Raw genomic sequence first — 17,684 nt, 5'->3', positions numbered from 1 at the left:
CGCATTGACTCTTTTGAAGTGAGCAGGCTAATAGAGCACAGTTTGATGATTGAAAGTTGTGCTTAAAGTTGAAAATGAGGCAAAAGGGCATTAAGGGTGTGTATAGATTTATGTGGTTTTCGTAAACAGCTGAAATATATGAGCAAGTACGAATGTTTTCAAGTCGGACTGTTTGGGCTCAAGTGGACTCAACATACCTTCCATGACTGATACTAGGACAGTAAGTGTGGCAGTGGCCAAGACAGTATGTGTTCTTGAATGCTTTTGGAGATGAGCTCATAGTTATCACTGAGATCTTTTTATTTCTTTTGGGAAACAATAGTGTTTTGGGGAATAATAAAAAAAAAATTAACCTGAAAGTGCAGCAAATTCAGTTTGTTTTACAGATACATTTCACATCTTAAAAGTGAATAAAAGAAGAAAATGAGCTTTTCTCAGCATCATGGACGCGACTTCTGCTTGGTAAAGAGAAATATATTTATTTATTCATGTGTAACCGATAGAATAGCTTTTTAAAAGAGGAGCATAAATGATAAAAAAATGTCCATTCCATGTTTTTTTGTCTTTGTTTTTCTTTAAATATTACATAAAATAAATAATTTATTCCAAAGCAGTCAGGTAAAGAATGGAGATATCAAATACAGTGGCTTTCGCATGTTAATAATATTAAGAGTTCTTTACGCTATGGTGCTAGCTTGACTAAATTCGGATGGTAGGAAGCGGGGTCTCCGTCTCGGCCTCTCAGTCTTGCACCTTGAGCAAGTGCTTCCAGTAAGTGTTTGCATAACTTTCAGTCCACTGAGTCACAGAGTTTGAGAGTCTGTTAGAGTGTTTCGTATGAGTTAGTACAGCATAAATAACTGCATCCAAAGGTCACACACACAAATACACACAAGCAATACACTCTGTGAAAGGTCTCTTCAGTTAATTCTGGGAGGTTGCAATGTTCGATTCCTCTCCTTCGGTTTTGGTCCAACCTTTCCTTTGCTAGAAAAGGGTTTGGCATAAAAAAATGTCCCACATGTTCTCTGGTGCCAATAACTTAAAAAAAATATGCGATAACAGTCTGACTCAGTGAAAAGGTGTTCTCTTAGTTCCTTTACATAGTGCCCTTTTCTCCAAACGGTTCCCTTTTATACTGTCGAAAAATTCCAAGTCTTTCCTCAGTGCAGTTAAATGTTCCCTTTGGTGGGGTTGTAGCTACACGATAGGAATGGGGAGAAAGTGTGTGGCTGTGTTTTTTCTCCGGGTCTTTTTGGCTCTCATCGGCCTCCCGTTGGCGCTCAAGCCCACGAACATGGGCTTCTTCTTGTTCCTCCACTCTGCCGAGGCGTAGGTGTTGTACCTGTTCTCCTCGATCCGCTCTATCAGCTTGCAGTCAACGCCAAAATCCCTCTGAAAGAAGAAGATCTGTGAGTGAGTTCTAGATATTATCTTTGGTCATGTGCTATGTTTTCAATTTGTTGAGTTATTTAAAATGTAATAATTTGATATAAATATTATTGTCCCACTGTTTGAAAAAAATATTCAAATAAAAATTGTATATCATGTATTATGTAAGGGATAATGTACATCCAGCCGGTTGTTATCCGCTTTGCGTTGGCATCTTCCTCACAATGTTGGGGGTTTATTCCGAGCAACCGGCTGGATGTGCATTATCCCGCTTATTACACGGCTTCTTGCCACATAAGTAAATAATTAGACAGCCCAAAATATTGACTTGAAATATTTTATTAGGTCTTCCGCGGAGAGAGCAGTTGCTAGTGCGGCAAGTTCAAACTAGAAGGACATCTAAGAGATACGGTAATACAGTCATACCACTTATTAGGCTACATTTCGCCACATAAATAATTATGGACATAAGATATATTAATTTAAGATGAAACTGTTTTAAAATCGTACCTGTTTGTAATCGTATAATCCAACAGTGTACAAAACAATAGTCGAAAAATGCCAGCAGCTGCGTTTGTATGAAGCAAGAGAGAGCGAGTTGACGACTGGATGGCATAATTAAATAACTGTACACAAACTTTTAATTAACAAATGCAAAATTTCCATGAAGAAAAAAACTTTCCTAGGAAGCATATAGCGCTGCTGACTTTATTCACCCGGATGAGCTTGTGTTTTCCGTTTTGATGGCGCAATTGACCAATCAGAATCAAGTATTCCACAGAGCTATGTAATAATATAATATAATATACAATATTGATGCATTAAAATGCTAAACCCTTACATATTATGATCAAGAATGGTTTTATACTTTTTTTAAAATTATTTTATATTTTATTTTAATATTGAAGTTTTCTAATAAGATCCTGTATCCGCCACCATGTTCACATTCGCTCATCAAAAAATCACCAATATTTCTGCAACTGCTTTCAAAATATAAATATATATGTATTTTATTTAACGTGTTCTATTATAGACAAAATTATCATTATATTATTATCAATATAAAATTGACATATTAAAGTTATTAGCCTGTACATAGTAATATTCAACATATTTGTAATACTTTTTCTGAAACAATTTTTATTACTTGTTTCAGAATGAAAATGTGTCATAAGATGACCTGTGTCCACCACCAATTTGACCTTTACTCATGGTAGCATCATCATGAGGATTATTTCCATTGCCCATTTTACCCTCCTTTTTCTGATCTTAAAGGGTTAGTTCACCCAAAAATGAAAATGAAGTCATTAATTACTCACCCCCGCGCTGTACCAACCCCGTAAGACCTTCGTTCATCTTCGGAACACAAATGAAGATATTTTTGATTAACTTTGAGAGGTGGATCACTGCTACATAAGGGATTGAAACTTGACGACCCAGAAAGTCAATGAAGAAAATGTGGTAACACTTTAGAATACGGTTCCTTCGTTAATGAATAACTACACAAGAACTAATGAGTAACACAATATTAACAATCTAGTAACTATTATTAACTAACAAGAAACTGATTAACGAACTAGTAAGTAATAGCGCACAGACGAAAGTGGTAGTTCACTATTAAGTAATCAATAACTACTATTTTTTTAATACTTCCCAGAGAACTACTGAAAAAGTTTATTAACAATCTAGTAACTACTATTAACTAAAAGAAATTCTTATTATTGAATTAGTAAGTAATAGCTCACAGATGAAAGTGTTAATAGATACTTCTGTGGGAATTACTAATTATTTGGATTCGTATTATAAAGTGAAGATCATTGGAAATAACTAGTAATTACTCAAGTGTTACTAAAGACATTTTCTAAAAGTTACTAAAGTTCACCAAAAATCTCAAAAATTTGCACAAATCATGACTAGATCATGTAGTAACACATGAGGAATTACTAGTTAGTTCCAATGATCTTCACTTTATAATACGAATCCAAATAATTAGTAATTCCCACAGAAGTATCTAGTAACACTTTCATCTGTGAGCTATTACTTACTAATTTGTTAATAAGAGTTTATTTTAGTTAATAGTAGTTACTAGATTATTAATAATTTTTCAGTAGTTCTCTGGGAAGTATTAAAAAATAGTAGTTATTGATTACTTAATAGTGAACTACCACTTTCGTCTGTGCGCTATTACTTACTAGTTCGTTAATCAGAGTTTCTTGTTAGTTAATAATAGTTACTAGATTGTTAATATTGTGTTACTCATTAGTTCTTGTGTAGTTATTCATTAACGAAGGAACCGTATTCTAAAGTGTTACCGAAAATGTTTAAATATTCCATGTGACTAAAGTGGCTCAAAAGCGCCGAGCAGTGATCAACCTCTCAAAGTTAATCAAAAATATCTTCATTTGTGTTCCGAAGATGAACGAAGGTCTAACGGGGTTGGTACAGCATGGGGGTGAGTAATTAATGACTGGGTGAATTAACCCTTTAAATAGAATAAGTGGTGGCGTACGTCACTATATTGATTGATACTTCCGCAGTGAGGACAACAGTCCTGAGGTGTAGGCGATTACATTTTAGGACTTTCCCCTTCCTCTCAGTTGATTTCACTTTTGGGAAAACTATTTTTCCCTGTTTCAGGTAACATTTGCCATTCACGAGAGCGGATGAATGAAAGGCCGAACTCGGAACAAAGAGGGAGCTGGGGATTGTATGGCTGGATTGTGAATGGAGGAGAGCGCATGCATGGAGCAGTATTGGAGGAGAGACTACAGTGTAAGGAAGAGGGCCATCTCAGCTTACTTTTTCAAAGATAACAGAACTCTTTTGCTCAAGCCGACTTTTGCCAGGGGATTATTTACAGGCAATGGAGTGGAACTGTCCTTTAAAACAACCCCAGGCTTTTTAAGTGCCCCGAGACATGAGAAATAGAGCAGGCTCTCTGACATCAAAGCCTCTGAGAGGGACCCGAGGGCTGACGGATCTTTCTGGAAGCTTGTAAAGAGCTGAATTTCTATAAATAGTTTAGAAATTCTGAATGTTGTTTAAAAATTCCCGATAAGAAGGACGACTTCGGTTTGGACGGGATCGTGAGACGTTATCATTATTTGTTGTGGAGTCCAGTCATTAACTATAATTAAAAGAGAAATGAAGAGAAAATGATGCTCACCGCCCCGTAGACCACCCCTTTCTTGTTAATTGCAAGGTAGTAATTGCTTTGAATCCCCTTGATGGCAACGATGCCCACATCCACAGACTTGATTTCGAGTGAACCTACAAAACAAACATAAACATATCATTTACATAATGTCCACATGAAAGAATTGCAGTTTTTAGAGTTTTGGAATTATGAGCATACTTATGGAGCATATTGTTTGAAACATGTAATTGCACAATAACATAGAAATGAGGCACATTTGTGCTTTGATAGAACACTGTAAATACTGTAGATAAAGGCATTGCAGAAAATACCTTCTTAAACAATCCACCTCATAACCCAATGTTAGAATAAAAAAATTCTCCATCTTCCCAGGCAAATAGGAGTACTTATCTTCAAAAGCTGAAAAGTCATATTTTTGCTACTTTGTTGTTCTTGTCTTCAGAGCTGAAAGGCACACTGGCAAAGCTTTGCAGCTATTAGGGATCCAAGTTGTGGTAATCATTATGGTTTTGCTTTTTAAAAGGCAATTATGTAAGCCCATAAAGCCATCATGCTTTAGATGGGATTAGTCCAAGACCAAAGCATGTCCTAGTAGCAAACAGAGCTATATGATGCTATGTTTTTGTGAATGTTGTTAAAAGCTTTTGCCTGCAGCTTCTGGCCTTTGACGGACATGAGCAGTTCAGTTTACTTTGTAATAAAGTACTGTATATTTATAGTTAGTGTACAGTTTATATTTTGTTTCTCCATTGTTAATAGGCTATTTGCAAATAGTGAGTTCCTCATTCATTGTCACTGTAATTAACACAATTATTATTGTTTACTTAGCTCATATGTAATATCACATTAACTAATTATATGTTTTTTAATGATTTGTTAACAATCTATTAACCGTAAATAGTTCTCACTTAAGATTAGGTCATGGGAAATCTGAAAATGTCATTAAGTGCTTTAAACCACCCTTTATTGGACATTAATTGCTTTAGTATTAAGTGTATTATTCCTTAAAATGTTTACAATTACTAGTTAACAATTAAGCACATATTAATGCCTTATTCTGCATGACCATATTCCCTAATCCTACTCAATACCTACATTTAACAACTACCTTACTAACTATTCATAAGCAGTAATTAGGAGTTTACAGTCATAAAAGTCATAGTTAATAGTCAGTTAATATTGAGAATTGGACCATAATCTAAAGTGTGACCAATGACCATATGTGTATATACACCATTGTGTCAGTATGTAATGTATATGCAAATGTAAATGTAAATACATGTACGCATGATAGAAAAGATATTGTACATACAAATACTCATGAGATCCTGTTATCATCAGTTGCGGTTAGGGAATATAATATATAGTCTGTACAGTATAAAAATTAGGGCCGGACAATATATAGTTTTAGCATCAATATATCACGATATATCGATATCGGCCGCCATAAATATATATCTATAGCGCTATAGTTTTCAACTTCAACTTATTTTATTTCCATAAGCTTTTTTATCTAAAATTGATATTTTATTTCAGTTGTATTTAAGTTAACCAAACAATTGTTAGTTATTTTAATTCAGGGTTTAGTGTAAAATAAACTTGCCTAAACCTGAAAAAAAAAGGAAAAACATGGTCGGTTGCTTTATACGTCAGTCAGCTGATCTATTGCAGCAAAAAGTCAAAATATGGCATGTTTCAGAACTATGTAAAACCCCCTGAGTTTTGTGACGCAGAGGGATTGAACCCACACCTGTGGATCAGGGACGCAAACGCTTCTACAACAGGAGGATTAAGTGGATCTGAAGGCAGTTCCTCCACATGGGCTCAGGTTGCAGTCACCAAGAGAAGATGTAAGGAGACCTCGTCTCCTATCCTCTCTCCTCCCTCGCCCCAGGTTCATTAACAAGAGCCACGGAATAAAAGGAGGGGGCTCAGAGATGGGATCAGACTTGGTAGGATTAAGGGGGAATAATCCATGATCAAAGAGCAACAGAGCGGACAAAAGCAATGGAACAGCTGGCCAAAAAGAAACAAGCGCATACATTTTGACGAGATATCCCAATCTATTCTACACACATACATTTATGTGTATACATGCAGACACAGTGTGAGTGATGTCATGAGCGCAAACAACATGCCATGTCTACATGTCTGCTCTTTAAAGCTTTCAATGTCAAAATAAAGCCTGAATCTTCTGGCAGAAAGCACCTGTTTGCTTTCGGCTATTTGATGTGGTTTGTCAAACCAAAACATGCTGATTTTTTTTTTATATATATCACGCGTTCCAAGAGTGTTTCCCCAGTCTGCATTGAAGCTGAAATGCAGGTCAGCAACAAAGGGCTGGATTTATGAAACCAAAACATCTCTGAGGCATCTAAGCAACAGGTCTCGCTGCATGCTTTCTTCTTCCCCACCATAAACATTTAAGATCTGCCTCTCTTTCATTTCAGATTTCTGCCAAGTACCACTTATTTAATGTGAGATTTGACCTAAAAGTACAGAGAAACGTTTTAAGGCCTGAAGTGTCTGAAGCGCAGTAAGCTCGCAAGCGCATATTATCTAATCAACATTTTTAAGTCATTACCAAGAACAACAGCTGTGCGTGCAACAAGTCGGTTACAGTTTTATTTGGCTCATTAAAGAGCGTCTGCGCAGTCATGTAAGAGTTAAAACTTAGCAAATCTCTACAGCAGGTTCTCAAACTTAATCAGATGGTGGAGCACTTTAACATTACGGCAGACCACCTAACACCCCAAGTCTGTTGGAAACTTCAAACTACTTAAACACAATTACCTACGGTTTTAAATGGAATACAAATCGTCCTTCGTGTTTAAAATAGCCTATAACTGATAACTATCAGTTACATTATAAAAGTAGCAGAAGCCCTTTACTAAAGTTTTTTTTTTACTAATGTAATAATTCATTTAGGTGTTTTTTTTGGTCAATTGTAATATATATATATTTGACTCTAGCCAGAAAACTCGCCAGCCACTTGGAATCCCTCACACAGCACAGTTTGAGAGCCGCTGCTCTACAGACAGCAATGCCTTGACTCATAAGAGCGTGATTACTATTAAACAGTTTTCCTGGCAGACCCAATGTTTTGTTACATCTATATCATGGTGCTCCGGTATTCTGACAAACACGATTTCACCGCCTGCATTATTCAAAGCGCTAGCCAAGACATTCTCTTAAAAAAATGTGCGAGAATTTTCTTTCGTGGTGCAACCTAATCCTCCAAGTATTCTTGTTTTACTCCCCATTAGGGCTCAGATTACAAAGACTTAAAAGCCTTAGCGTTTTAACAAGCCCGGCCCCACCTCACCCCACCCATACCCTGCCATGTGTCTGTGACATTACACTGCCCGTGGCCCAACGGTGGTCCAGAGAGTCCCACCCGTAGCCTAGCGTGATCTTCCCTCAGTAGACTTGGCTTCTGCCCCAGGCTCTGTAGGTGGGCGCCCCCTTCCAGCTTAACAGCGTTCAGTGTTTTCTTGGCAGAGTGACAGAACTCAGGTTATCGCATCTTGTGGTAATTACAAAAACCCTGCAGCCTCATATTTGTAGCCTCGTGCAACCTGCATCACTACCAATGCTTGCGAGGGAGTGAAAGAGACCCTCATCCACTTCAAACATGTTTGAAAACAACAATTTTTATCAGGCAGACGGACCTTTCCCTGGCAGCGTCCAGATTGGATCGTTTCCAGACGTCAAAATAAGAATCATACTTGCACTTGGGACTGCTTGTCAGCTCTCCAGACCGGTGCAAAGTCCGTATAAGTCAAGTTATATATTACACCAGGGTGCTTAATTGTCCTGGGAACCTTGGACTGCCACGCCTCTGACCAGCACGTCTTTTCAATTAACCCCCCTTCTACAGACCGTAAAGGAAAAAGGGTCCCTATTAAAAGGCATCTTTGCAGCTGACCCGTCATTGGCTTCTGATGACAGTGACTTGCACCTTTGATCTGGACTCGGGGAGATCAGTGGACGCCGGGTGTGGGGGGCCGGTCTCATTATCCTACTCTCCTGGTTCTGCTGAAATACAGTGGGACTCTGAATATGTTTGTATGCAGACCTTTTGAAGATTTTACAACCTGATCTTACGGGAAAACGTAACTATGTTACAAGGTGGCGATTTTGTATTCATTTGCATTGTGTGAATCGTACAAAAACAGACCTTTTTTTTTTTCTTAAAGGAAGCATGAAGGTCAACTCCTCAACCCACCCCTAAACAAACCGGACCCTGGGGCATAAGCAGATCGTACAAACACGTATGAATGAGTTTAGAGGTTAATTCACAAAAACATAAAATAATTACGAATTTCCATAAGATATGTTGGATTTTGTCACGTGTGCCGGATTGTATGGAGAAGTTGAACATCTTTCATGCTAATAGCCAAGCATCAGATCAGACGACGATAAACTGATGTTCTCGGTCATGTCTTTGCATTCTCTGTCATGGTGAACCTTGGATATCTGGATTTTCATTTGTTGTCAAATGAGCCTTTCTGCAGTGCACAGGATAGTTTACAGAAAGCATATGTGGACTCCGCAGACAGACTCAGAATAACACAACTTTTTGAGAGCTTAAAATCTTTTTCTGATGATTGATGATTTTTTTCCTTCATTTTTTCAGCACCTCATAAACAGGCTTCAGTTGCTATTTTTCCTACTGAAACTTGCTAATAGAGGGTCAAGCAATGCTATTGACAATCTGTTCTCCCTCTCATCCAGCAGTTACTGTAGCTTCCGAGAACTCATAGCACATAACACCATGGCACATCTGCCTCTAAATATCTCTCTTTAGGGCTCTTGATCTATATCTTGTGCTGAAAAATAATGGCCTGCTAAGCCAAGCACACACAACAAGACTGAAGGCAAAAGGAAGTCCACAGTTGTATTTTGGTTTAGACGTGTAATTGAAAATCTGTGACAGTGCGTAGAAGAACCTTTGAATCTTTAATGTGCACAGGGAAATTTCAGTCTTGTAGTGCGTGTTTGGCCTAAAGGAAAACATGACTTGCCACTGGCCTGTGACTTGATGTGTGATCCAAATACGGATGATGTGTATTTGACTATGATAACATTGTTTCCCAGGAACAAGTCTTGGTCTGAGCTTAATACACAAGAAATAGTAATGTGAAGTTATTTTATGTTACATAAAACAGTAGTTCTGCTATAAATCTGCTAATAAGTGACTCATTGAAACAGTACATAAAAAGAAAGTCAGAAAATTAGTACAATTCTTCGTTCTCTCTTCCATTTGCGTATAGGATTCATATACTCAGTGCCCCATAATGGGTTGTTTTAAGATTTATTTGAGAGGACTGGAATTAAACTGAGATAAATGATATGTATTCGAATTAATAATAATAATATATTTATTATTAATATATATTTAGTCCAAAATGTGTTTGTTTGTTTAATTAAATCAAGCATCAAACTTGATAACCAGTCTGATTTGTGATTCAGACCCATTTTGTGAACTGGATCAACTGATTCATTGAAAAGATCTGATTCAGAATATTTATTTGTATGTTTGTTTATGATTTTATGACTTTTTTTGTCCCTTTTGCCTCATTCACTTTCATTATCATTACTGAAATAAGTGATATATTGTGTGCATATGGCATATATTTTGAGTGAACAATCCGTTTAAAACAACACATATTTCAGGCGATCAGACTATATTAAGTATCGTGTTTTTGTTTGACTAACTCTCCAGGCATTTGTTAACCACCATGTAAACTGCTCAACCAATTTTTGACGACAGACAAATCTGTTCAATGTTTGCATTGCCAGGGCAATGAAAGCACTGAAACACTTTGCGCGCTCACAAGCACATGAAACCATGCATGCACCATCCCCAAACACACTCATAAGATAACAAAACACTCAGACGACCTTCTGTGGCTGCAAACAGATTCCAACCTCCTCCTGGCAGACACCCATCTTAATGGAGACCAAAGCCACTCAAACTTTCTGCTCACGTTTTTGACAAGCCAGATGCATCTCTGCTCACACTGTCCCTGGTCTCACTTGATGCCCCAACTACCACCATCTGTTCAAGCACACATCGCTTAGGAATTCCCCTCGGAGCTTGTGAGAAGATCTGTTTGAAGAAAACTTCACCCTGCTCTCAGCTATACATTTGTCCAGTATTGTAGCATGTCAAACACTTAGCAGATTAATAGGACACTGAAAGACATTGCAAAGTCCTGTTCCCTTTCCTAGCAGAAGACTCGATAAAAACAATGGGTATTTGTACAGTAGATATCTCAGTTATCAAGACTCCCTGTCATCATAAAATGATCAGTGCTCAATGATCAGTCGTACTGTACAGTGATTGTTTCCTGAAAGTCAAAAATTGTTGTCTCGGTCAGAAAAAAAAAAAAAGCAATCGGCAATCAAATCAGACCATATAGCAGAAAAGATACAGTGGTGTTTCTCCCCAGCACACCCCTTGGCACAAATGGCACTCTGCTTTAGGTAATGGGGTCAGAGGTTAGGCATACATCTGGTCTTCCACTCCTCCAGGTTGAACTTTCAGCATGGGAAAAATGGGATGCATTAACTAGATGAAGATGTTGAGCTGCTACTACAGAATTTACACATGTGCTGCGGATTTAATGGACTCATCATTTACTTTTTACTTAAGTTTACATGATAAAACTATACAATACAAATCGTGCTGGCACATAAATTTTCAATATCATGGTAAAAAAATACAGTAAAAAAATGATATTTTCATTTAAAATAACTGTTTTCTATTGTAATATAGTTTAAAAAGTACAGTAATTTATTCCTGTGATGGCGAAGTTAAATTTCCAACATCATAATTAGTCTTTGTGTCACATGATCCTTCAGAAATCATTCTACTGTAATACTGTAATATGCTGAATCGGTGCTCAAGAAACATTTCCATCAATGTTGAAAACTGTTGGGTTGCTTAATATTTTCTTTTTTCTAAAGAAATAAAAAAATCTTACTGACTCCAAATTTTTGACATTAGTATACAGTAGATGGAAGAAACAGTAGACAACTTATAAGGAAACATGTCAAAGTTATCAGCAAGTTGGATTCTTTCCGAGGGACATGGATCGTGTAGAGATGTCTTATAAAACAGCTCTCTTATTTATGAATCAGAAAGGGGAAAGCATATGAGGACATCAAGGTCAAAGAGAATGAAACACTGGTACTAACCTTTTGCACATCAGCTCAATCCTCATAAGTCACTTTTATTACTTGTGTGGTTGGGATTTCCCACGGGAGCTATAAACGGGCACTTTAACCACAGAGAGCACATACTGTACACACTTCTGAAGAGTGCCATCCATGTGGCCAGGGCTGGCAACATGTAATTTAAATTTACACATTGTATATGTTCATTTTCACAATTGAGTCTACATTTGAGCTATCAGGAGCTGACTGAGTATACCAATGTTATGGTAAACATACAGCCATACAGATTTCATATGAAAATGATCACTAACTAGTAAGGCTGCAACATTAGTCATTGTGTCGAAATGTTTTGTTTGCAACATGCTTTTTTGGAGTTGTTGAGCAGTATGACCAAATCACAGTTATTTACATTATGTGTATATTAGGGGCAATGTGTACTTTTTAATGTATTTTTAAAATCAATATTTGTATTCATAAATATGTCCTCAATGGTGTACAAATACCTCTGCCAATTATCTGACTTATCCTCATAAACGAAGAATTTATTATATTTATATACATGGGAGAGGTAGGTCCACGGAGGCTTCCATGTAGTTCCGCCATCTTGAAAAAATAAAATAAAATAATAGCAGAGAGGGACAAAAAGTACTAGGCCAATGTGTTTCCACAACTCGTTTCCGTTCAGAGCCAGCATGACATAACGGAGCAGAGCTGTGAGAGGTGCTTGTCACTGCCCCGGCAAGTTTAAAAGGCTGCATTGCAAATCCTCGTCGCCAGAAATGTCCAAAATAGACAGCCTGTTCTTATCCCAAGGCGTCATATACGACGCTTTTGCCAAAGCGTAGACATCCAACACACATGGCACCCTTTAGCGTCAATATGAGACACAGATATATATGGGGCAGGAGGCGCCTCCTAGTGGTCTAAACCTAACCCTACCCCAGACCTAAACCTACCCGTACTCTGTGCGCGTTATATTGATGCTAAAGGGTGCCATGTGCATTGGATGTCTACGCTTTGGCAAAACGTCTGTATATGATGCCTTGGGTTGAGAATGCGTTGAAATAGATCGTAAAAGGAAACGTGACCGCAGATTACAAAAAACACGAGTTAATGTCGGGATAGCTTTTTCCAGGTGGATATAGCTAATGCAGGAGAAAGATTTCAAAAGAGACGCTGAAGTTGCCTGCTCTCTTCTCGACAGGTAAGTCAATGTTACAGTCTTAATTACAAGCTTTTTTTATTGTTTGGACATTTATAGTTAAAAGTTGATGATGATATCATAACTATTACAATAGTTCATGTTTTTTCACAGTCAGTGATACAGAGTCAATATATGATACAGAGAAAACAAACTTTGCACACACACAAAAAAAACACGAACGCAGCCTAAAAAAAACGCGTACGCCTCTCTTCCAGCACCAACGTGCATAAACAATGCTTTTATCGCTTGTTTCTTCTTCTTTTTCTGTCTGTGTTTTGATCCAGAGTTTCTCTATTCCATTACACTTAACACCCCCCACCCCCACCCACTATATAATGGTGTAAATCCGGAAAACTAGAAAATTCAGTCAATGGCAGGGAAGAGTTATCTCATTAATTATGGAAAACTCTGTCAAATGACAGGGAAAGAGTTAACTAGCATCAACTAGCATGCAGTTATCTTGTTACTGTTCCTGATGAAGCATTTAACATCCCACCAGCCTCAGCGAGAGGCCCTCTGAAGTCATAAAAACAATGCAGTGCAACACTACCCAGCGGGCCAGTGTCCCTGCACTCTAGTTTCTGAGAAACACTTGGCAGAATACGCTTATTCATCTTTCTCTCTCATTAAAATGACAAAACAGCTTTTACATGAGGTAAACTGATTGAACGTAGGCGGAAAGACAGGTTATGAGCGTTAACTACCATTTAGCAAACAAGCTATTTAATCCAGTAAGAGGTTTGTTGTTCAGCCGCTTTGTATGCACGTGACTGAACCTTAACACCTGAATTAAAACTAGCAATTTATATAAATGTTCAATCATGAAGAAAAACAAGAGTACCACTCTGAGCAAAGCTAATGGAGTTTGGCCTGGAAACGCCTCATTAGACCGGCAATAATCTGTACTCTTGATTGAGCCCTATTGGATTAAACTGCCCCCAAATGAAGTGAGACATATAATGACCACTGGCCTGACCCTTGTTTGATCTGCTGCCCAAGAGCTGACACGATGATTGGAAAGACCCCTGCACTTTAGACCTTAAGATTCAACCAGTAGTTGAACTCCGATCGAACACATCCCCTCAATCAAAGCTGTCAAGGCCTAATGATCCTCATTAACAATTTCCTCCGGCCATGCCAATGCCGCCGTACAGAGGTTTAGCACTCGTGTCGATTCTGACGTTTTCTTTAGCACGAGCAGCGTGTGATAAACACAAAACAATTGCGCGGAGAAAAGAGAGGGCAAACAAGATCAAAACAGGAAAAGAAAGATTCAACCCAGGCCGGTCCTTGTGAGAGCTTTTGCGTCACAGTGAGCTTGTTGTTAGGCTCAATACACCGAGGACAGCTCCTAGTTCCAGCACGGGGTGCCATTTCCAAAAAATGTCTTGGGGGAGACACAATGTGACAAAAGTGATACTGAGCTGATGGATTCTGAAAGAAAATCAAACAATATGGGTGGGATAGGATTTCAAGCTGCACATAGACAGGTCTTTTGTGGACTTGAAAACTAAAGAAGGCTGGACTTGAGAACCTCAAACATGGACAAAGAGACTCTCTGACTGGGAGTTTGAATCTGGGAAATGTAACAATCTATCATACTTAGGCTCTCTGCAAATATTTTTCCACATCAAATATGCAAAACAAATATTGTCCCTCTCATAAAATACGGGCTTTTGATTTACTGCGAGTGTTTATGGTGGTGTAAATGTAAATTTCACATCAAGATGTGACATTTTATATGTGCATTGCTGGTAAATAGATTCTATTAATGTCGCATTAAAACTGCAGAATTTGGTAAACATCTTACATTCTGTAACTCTTACTGTATGCTCAAGCAGAAAAAAATACTGACCTTCAGTTCATTTGACTATTGCTTTCAACAGAATGCAAAGTGTGCTTTTCATAAACATTGAATGTTGAAGTATAAAATCTATACTTTTAAAACGGGTTTGACATGCACAGATATATTGTGCACAGGCTTTTCCCTCTTCGTAAAATTTAGCTCTATTCAAACACCGGGCCATCAAACACAAAGATTATTGTCGACGACATGACGTCAGACTATATACAATAACATGCCGTGCCGTTCATGGGAATATTCTTTTTGTTAACTTGAGGGAAATATTACACCGCAAAGGGACTGGTTCCTTTTAAAATGCCAGTGGCTCCAACTGGAGTAAAATCATTTGAGGATGTTTTGATGTTTCAAGTGCATGATGATACATAACATAGCAAGCCACTCATTTCTGCCCGTTTTACGGGCATTTGCGGCAACAACAATGGTCTCTGATTACAGAATAAATCAAGCAAACACGCCTGTTGTAAACGCCGCACACTAACATTGCACTGCGCCGCTGTTTTAAAGCGAGGGACACGGGGAGCACTGCTGCTACCTTGTGGGCACCAGAGGCCCTTCAAATTCAATTATAGCGTTTGCAAAAAAAAAAAACGCAGGGAAAGCAGAGGGATGTAAGAGGTCCAATCTGTTTTGGAGAAATGATCCATTCACCAACAAGTGGTTCCCCTTTGCATGCCTCCCGCTAGGCATTCCAGGCCATATCCTCACTTCAGATATATCAGCACTGAAACGAGATGTGAATCCTGACCAGTGCATCTGGCCGGAACATTATTACCAGTATGTTTCATGCCTAAGGGTCGCTGTGGGAGCTAACGAGGACAGTGCAATTTTCACATGTGGTAGGCGAGTGGTAGAAATGTTTGTACAGAGATCACTGCCATCGGTATTAATAAAATATATAATTTAAATAAATAGCTGTTAATCATATCATATAATTATAATTATGTTCAAAAAGATAATCATGTGAATGTTCAACAACACTGAACATCTAACACTGTCCAGCTTTCTGGACAAACTCTTTGATGGTAGTTGAAAGCTTTCCAAAACTCTTCAAGCTTGGGCTTGGATTTATTTAGAGACTTTCTGTGCAACACATTTAGGAGGCATTTCGGCTAATTGAAATACCCACAGCCATGTCTTGCGGAGTTCCAGCACACCCCTGTCTAAAAAAGCTAAGCAGCACGCACATGGGACCCATATGTCAAAGCTTTTTTTTTTATTAGTGGCAATGTGTGCGCAACCTACTAACAAAAACGTGCAGAGGGAGTTTTCGAAGTGTGGTGGCCAGGTGCTTCGAGCTCCTTGCCGGGTGTCTGGACATGCCACAAACAGTGAAATAAAGTTGAAATCCTTCTGATTATTTAAAGATGATTTATGACTGTACGTGATGACACGTTTAACACAGAAAATAGTATAAAACCACCTGACATGAGCGTTAACTTAATAAAAAGATAAAAAGGCATTTATTGAAGCAACAAGGGAGTTACTGGAGCACTAATAAAGGTAACTGATGTACTGCGTGATGTTCTGCATATTTTACAGAAAAAAAAAGGCTACCCTGGTATTTTCAAATTGGTTCCAGAAAACTGGTTGTGAATTTGGGCACTGAAACCTAAGGACCGACATTAGGGCTGACTACCTCTTAGCAACGCATGCGAAGCCCAGCTTCGCGCACAGCAGCTCGCGCCCACCAACATCAAGTCAGGTTTATATTATGTGCTGGATGTTTGACTCCGAAATCAAAGGAGGCAGGAAATAAGCAGTGCCATTTCCTCTATGGGACCCACATGTGAAAAGAAAGAGGAGGAAAGTTGTCATTACTCACTGTACGGATCATCCTTGCTTTTGGTGCCATTGACTTTTCCGTTCTTATCGATCCTGAGAAAGAACTTCTGGTAGGAGAAGAGTTTCCTCCTGTGCACATCCCCCATGAGGTGGTTGTAACTGCGCACATGCCGCCCCACCACGGCAGACGACGAGGAGTTGGCGCCCCTCGGGGCGCGTACGGCCCTGTGGGAGTCATGGCAGGCCACAGGCAAAGCCGAACACAGGAGCAGGAGCAGCAGCGGCAGGGAAAGGCAGGAGAGACGGAACCAGGCTGAGGCACCCTTAGTCACTTTCCATTTGCACATTGTTTTGGAGCTCGGAAGACTGGGAAGAGCCTCACAGAAAGGTACATGCTGAAGAGCTGGACGGGAGAAAGGGTGATACCAGGAGGTGCAGCCCCGTGAAACGGTTGCGTCTGCTTGTGCTGCTCAGGCTGGATCCGGTTGCCCTCGTGTCCAGAAGGAATGTGTCAACATCCATAACTCAAAACACCTCTGTGGGGAACTGCTTCACCTCCTCCTGCTCTCCCACATACAATCCACTGAAGAACCCCTGTCTGACGGGGGAAAACAAGGACAGCGAGAGACAACGAAAATGTTCTGGAGAAGAACGGCAGAACGACCCGAATGCAACAGGCCAGCGAATCTGTTCTTGATGAAACGAGAGGAATCCACAGTAGGAAAAAAAGTGTAATCCCTGCTGTGTCCAGCTCTCTCAATGTCCCTCTTATTTAGAGTGTGTTTCCTTTCTGCTCACCACTGAAGTGCTGAGAGGATCCTGAGGTGGAGCAGACTGAGCTCTGACACTCCTCTCACCTTATTTATTTGGTTCAGGGCCCCAGATGTAATCTCTTTAGCTAATAGGGAGACTGTGAAAGCAGTCAGCTTTGAAGATCCGCGTCTGCGCGTGCATGTTTTGCTTGCATGTGTGCGTCAGAATGAGAGGCGACGAGGGGCATTTTTCCTCGCCCCTCTCCTATCTGTCTCACTCTGTTTCTCCCAATTGCCTCACCCACTCTCAGTGTCTCCCTCTCTCTTACTGCCCCTCCCACCCCGTTC

The 17,684-nt window shown here is 39.1% G+C and overlaps 1 protein-coding gene across 1 annotated transcript; it reads right to left on the bottom strand.

The window, feature by feature from the left end:
- Positions 1 to 434: 434 nt before the first annotated feature.
- fgf10a (fibroblast growth factor 10a) lies at positions 435 to 17,655 on the bottom strand. The gene is made up of 3 exons (XM_039687929.2): positions 16,625 to 17,655; positions 4,559 to 4,662; positions 435 to 1,395 (listed from the first exon to the last, which is right to left on the bottom strand). Exons 1-3 carry the CDS (start codon positions 16,929 to 16,931, stop codon positions 1,201 to 1,203), a joined length of 606 nt encoding a protein of 201 aa, XP_039543863.2. The 5' UTR covers positions 16,932 to 17,655; the 3' UTR covers positions 435 to 1,200.
- Between the last annotated feature and the right edge of the window lie 29 nt (positions 17,656 to 17,684).

Source organism: Pimephales promelas, chromosome 19 (genome assembly GCF_988280905.1).
Source record: "Pimephales promelas chromosome 19, fPimPro1.hap1.1, whole genome shotgun sequence".
Taxonomy (NCBI): domain Eukaryota; kingdom Metazoa; phylum Chordata; class Actinopteri; order Cypriniformes; family Leuciscidae; genus Pimephales; species Pimephales promelas.
Note: the sequence above shows the minus strand (reverse complement) of the source record. Positions and strands in the feature narration are given on the sequence as shown.